Source organism: Vigna unguiculata, chromosome 1, assembly GCF_037176805.1.
Source record: "Vigna unguiculata cultivar grain cowpea cultivar isolate G323 ecotype 2 chromosome 1, ASM3717680v1, whole genome shotgun sequence".
NCBI classification, from domain to species: Eukaryota; Viridiplantae; Streptophyta; class Magnoliopsida; order Fabales; family Fabaceae; genus Vigna; species Vigna unguiculata.
Window position 1 is genome coordinate 44,830,280 of NC_140792.1, and position 5,229 is coordinate 44,835,508.

At 38.1% G+C, this 5,229-nt stretch overlaps 1 protein-coding gene across 2 annotated transcripts; it reads left to right on the plus strand.

Annotated features, from left to right (window-relative positions):
• The first annotated feature begins 593 nt into the window (after positions 1–593).
• On the plus strand, positions 594–4,828 carry BOR1 (HCO3- transporter family). 2 transcript variants are annotated; one of them, XM_085674427.1, is made up of 12 exons: positions 594–1,095; positions 1,193–1,275; positions 1,362–1,554; positions 1,666–1,804; positions 1,947–2,112; positions 2,211–2,377; positions 2,471–2,644; positions 2,796–2,915; positions 3,015–3,152; positions 3,236–3,561; positions 3,653–3,920; positions 4,227–4,828. In XM_085674427.1, the coding sequence occupies exons 1-12, from the start codon at positions 992–994 to the stop codon at positions 4,542–4,544; spliced, it is 2,196 nt and encodes a 731-aa protein (XP_085530553.1). In that variant the 5' UTR covers positions 594–991; the 3' UTR covers positions 4,545–4,828. The 2 variants fall into 2 exon arrangements, with proteins under 2 accessions (XP_085530553.1, XP_027936718.2); XM_028080917.2 differs by having other exon boundaries at positions 2,820–2,915.
• Positions 4,829–5,229: the final 401 nt, after the last annotated feature.

The window sequence follows — 5,229 nt, forward strand, 5'->3', positions numbered from 1 at the left end:
CGACTCATACTAATATAGATAAATACGTTAATGATTTAGTGAGCTAATCCAATCCGACTCACTTTTTAGCGAGTAAACAAAATTCAAATCTCGGATTGATAGGGTGAACTAGATTCTAGATGAACCGGGTCAAAAATCAATCCGTATTAAAATTTGTAAAAATATTTCATCCCAATCCAACCCGTGATGAGTCGAGTTGGCTCGCGAGTTCCATCCATTTTCACACCAAATGTTTGATGTGTTTTAAAGTCACTAATTACCGTAACTTTTTTAGACATTATCTTATAAGTTAAGGAGGGCATGGCGTAAGTTACTACTTTCTGTAAACGATTCAATCTGTACTTCTTTTTATGAACTCTGCATTTTGTTGAACGATGTGGGACCAGATTATTTTTTGATGCTGACTTTTGGAAAAAAAGCACTGAAGGAGTGTTGATGATGATGAAGCTGGAAAGATTGGACTGATCTGTATTTACATTTTACAAGCGAAGTCAGTGGCACACACACACACACACACTGCTTTCCACACCAAATCTACCTCCATTTGTTTCTTGAATACTTTGCCTTTTTAAAGCTTATAAATACTCCACCCTCACACACATTGTTGTTATTAGGAAGCACTCGAGAAGAATACAATACAATACAACTTGCTCTTTGTTGGTGTTAACCAATAAGAGCATCTATCCCGAGTTCCAAACCCTGCTTTTGGTACAGCTGGATTCTTGGCATATTCACACACCATTCAATCTCTCACTCTCCCATATGTCTCCACAGGCCAAACTGCACTGTTCATGCTAAATTCTTGTTTTCTTTGTCCCCACATTCTTCCATTTTCCTCCCTCGCTTTGCCTCTGATTGCGCCTTGTCAAGAAATCTAGCCAAAACAAATTGGAAACAACAAAAATCATGTAAACTACACATTGTTGCTTTCTGATTGGCAGTGTTATTTGGAAGTCTATATTGATTCCCTTTTGACCCTTTGGAAGAAGATATGGAAGAAACATTTGTACCCTTTGAAGGAATCAAGAATGATCTCCGAGGAAGGTTGATGTGCTACAAGCAAGATTGGACGGGTGGATTCAAAGCAGGTTTAAGGTATGTATATATATATATTGCTGATCTTGTTTAGCTACTAGTGGGGACATGTATTCAAAGATTTCAATGTTTCTCAAATTTTTACATCCCTTTACAGGATTTGGGCTCCCACCACATACATATTCTTTGCTTCAGCAATACCAGTCATTTCATTCGGGGAACAACTAGAGCGAGACACTGGTACAGAATATTCTACCTTTAATGTACTCTTCTTTCTCATCAGAAAGAAAATAATATAAAGCGTGCCTGTTGTTTTTCACTTGCAGACGGTGTTCTAACTGCTGTTCAAACATTGGCATCCACTTCGATATGTGGCATCATACACTCAATCCTTGGAGGTCAACCTTTGCTGATTTTAGGAGTGGCAGAACCTACCGTCATCATGTACACATTCATGTTCAATTTTGCAAAAGAGAGACCAGAGTTGGGCCGGGATTTGTTTCTGGCATGGACTGGATGGTGAATATGTTTTTGTTTATTTATGTATTTGTTTTTACGACATTCTAGTACCATTCATCAAATCCTGGTTTAACATTGTCCCTTTTTTTTTCCTTTCACCTGATTCTGTAGGGTATGTGTCTGGACTGCGGTGTTGCTATTTCTCCTGGCCATCTTGGGAGCTTGCTCTATAATCAACAGGTTTACCCGTATTGCAGGAGAGTTATTTGGCATGCTTATTGCAATGCTCTTCATGCAGCAAGCTATCAAAGTAAGATCAGTCATCGAAGTTTACCTTGTCATTCATTTGTTGTTATTGCTTGATTCTAAGAATTCAAATCATATATTAGTACCTGAATTAGCAATGCACTTTGGACAAATTAATTTAAAACCCTGCTGTCGTAATTGCTCAGGGACTCGTGGATGAGTTTCGCATACCACAACGAGAAAATCCAAAATCAATTCAGTTCTTACCTTCATGGAGGTTTGCTAACGGGATGTTTGCTCTAGTTCTTTCGTTTGGCCTTCTCCTCACTGCACTAAGAAGCAGAAAGGCTAGGTCATGGCGTTATGGTAGTGGTAAGTGTTTGTCACAATGTCATAGACAAATTACAATTCCAAAACCTTAAATTTTTTAGGTGAGGACTATGACATCTGAAACAATTAATCTGTTACAGGTTGGCTTCGCAGCCTAATAGCAGACTATGGTGTGCCACTTATGGTCCTAGTTTGGACAGGTGTGTCCTACCTGCCTTCTGGAAGTGTTCCACAAGGTATTCCAAGGCGCCTTTTCAGCCCGAATCCATGGTCACCGGGTGCATATGAGAATTGGACTGTGGTCAAGGCATGTAAATCAACTGCTTGTTCTTTAATTCTCCATTTTTTTACTCACAAATGGACTTCTGATAAAAGTACTTAATTGTTATGAATATAACAGGATATGGTTCATGTTCCTGTTGTCTACATAATTGGAGCATTTATCCCAGCCACCATGATTGCTGTGCTTTATTACTTTGACCACAGTGTAGCATCACAGCTTTCCCAGCAGAAGGAGTTCAATTTGAGGAAGCCATCTTCTTACCATTACGACTTGCTCCTTTTGGGATTTTTGGTGAGCCAGTTCTTCGTGTTCCTTCCTCGCTTAACTTTAATTCGTCGTATTTAATACTTAATGGCTAAACTCTCATGCACTCACTACTTTAAAATCTTTAATTGTTATGTAGTACATACTTACATTTAATTGAATGATTATTCTTCTAAAGGCAATTTTTTTTTCTGGAGGGAAGACCTTAATGTGTGGCCTTATTGGAATTCCTCCAGCAAATGGAGTCATACCACAGTCTCCAATGCACACAAAGAGTCTTGCAACTCTTAAACATCAGGTAATCAAATCAGTGTTTCTGTCAATTTGTTCCTAATTAATTTATAATTTTAAGCACTATATCAACAAGTCTCACTAAAAAAGAGCAATGGTGGTGCAGTTGCTTCGGAACAAACTGGTGGTAGCCGCACGAAAAAGTATGGGAAAGAATGCTAGTTTAGGACAGTTATATGGAAACATGGTAGAAGCCTACCATCAAATGCAGACGCCTCTTATTTACCAGGATCCCTCTGCTCGAGTAAGAATGCTAACTTTCTTCTTATCCTTGAAGTATTAGAACATGACATAATGTTATTTATGTCACTATGTTATTATGATCAGGCACAAGGACTAAAAGAACTTAAAGAATCAACTATTCAAGCAGCTACTAGTATGGGAAGCATGGATGCCCCGGTAGATGAGACTATATTTGACGTTGAGAAAGAAATAGACGATTTGCTGCCTGTGGAGGTTAAGGAACAGCGGCTGAGTAACTTGTTTCAAGCAATAATGGTGGGAGGATGCGTTGCAGCCATGCCTGTCCTCAAGAAAATACCAACCTCAGTCCTTTGGGGCTATTTTGCCTTCATGGCCATTGAAAGTTTGCCAGGAAACCAATTCTGGGAAAGGATCTTATTGCTCTTCACTGCTCCAAGCAGAAGATACAAGTAAGAAAAACTTGTATTTCTTTTATCCTTCTACTGTTCAATCCTCTGTTCCATGGCTCTTATCATCAACAAATTTCTTCTTTGAGTGCAGGGTTCTTGAGGATTACCATGCTACTTTTGTAGAAACAGTTCCTTTCAAGACAATAGCAACATTCACCATTTTCCAAACCATCTACCTTCTTGTATGTTTTGGACTAACATGGGTTCCTATCGCGGGGGTCATGTTCCCTATGATGATCATGCTCTTAGTTCCGGTAAGACAGTACTTTCTCCCCAAATTTTTCAAGGGGGCACACCTTCAAGACTTGGATGCAGCAGCGTATGAAGAGCAAACAGCTTTGCCATTCAACCTTGCAACAGTACGATTTCTTTTCGTATACAACAAGCTTAGCTTAAATTTATGATAAGCAAAACTTATATACACACTCTCCTGTGTTTTAAGTACTGTTTTTAAACCATAAAGTGAAGATTCACTTTGATTATCAACATAATAAAGGTTAACACAGATTACTAAGATTAAAACTTCAATTCTGATTGAAGAACAACGCTAAAAACATCAATCGAATTACATATAAGTTGTCTTTTATGATAATCCACATTTGAGTGACTGTTATATATGTTTTTGTGGATACATTTACTTATATTCGATTCAACTGTCCTAACAGCAATCAGAGTTTGGAGGTGGTGCTTCTCATGTTGGAGAAGGTGAGATCCTAGATGAAGTTATCACAAGAAGCCGTGGCGAGTTTAGGCACACTAGCAGTCCAAAGATCACAAGCTCCACCCCAACACCAAGAACTGATCCTAAAAGCCATCTAAGCCCACGTCTCTCATTTAGTTCACGAGTGGGTGAGCTCAAAACTGAGCAAAGTCCTCGATCTGGTGCAAGGGGTCCCCTCAGTCCAAAAGCTGGTGAAGTGAGACTATCAAATCTGGGAAGAACACCTCTTAATCCAGATTCAAAACAGCAGGACCACAACTAAGTATTAATCATAGAAGATTTCAGTCGTATGTCTTAGAAGGACTATTTAGGAGGCTTATTTCTTGCTACTTTTCCATTCTAGTTTGTTCTTTAATTTTTCTTGTCATGGTTGTAACTTGTAAAGTCCTTTTCCTTGTCCCGTATACGACAGATATGAGATATGTAACCAAAGTGTGCCGCTTTCCTAAGTCAATTGTACCAGTGAATGTTACTATATTTGTGCAAATGTATATCATCATCACAAGTTTGCTTCAATAAATTGTGACTAGTTTGAGTCTTGTCTTATTTCAGATGGGTTATTTTCTACAACTGGATTTTATGATTCATATCCCTCCATTGCTTAGTATACTAATACTTCTCTTCAAATTCAGAGAAGAATCTACTCTAAGGAATTTCAAGCATGGGTTAAAAATAACTAAGATAACTAACCAGTATATAAATAAAAAGATCCATAAATTTAAGATTTTAAGTCGAAAGTAGTATGCTGATCTTTTATATCATGACTTATTGATACCTAATCTCTGTGTCTCTCATTGTAAAAAAATCTTACAGTGGTATCATAGCCACTGTAAGAATGACTATAGAAAGGAATGAATTCTAGTCCAATAGCATGGCATGAAGATAACCATGTGAGTGGTGTTTATGTCCTCTTTGTGTGTGGACTAAATTTTGGGGTAACGTTTTTG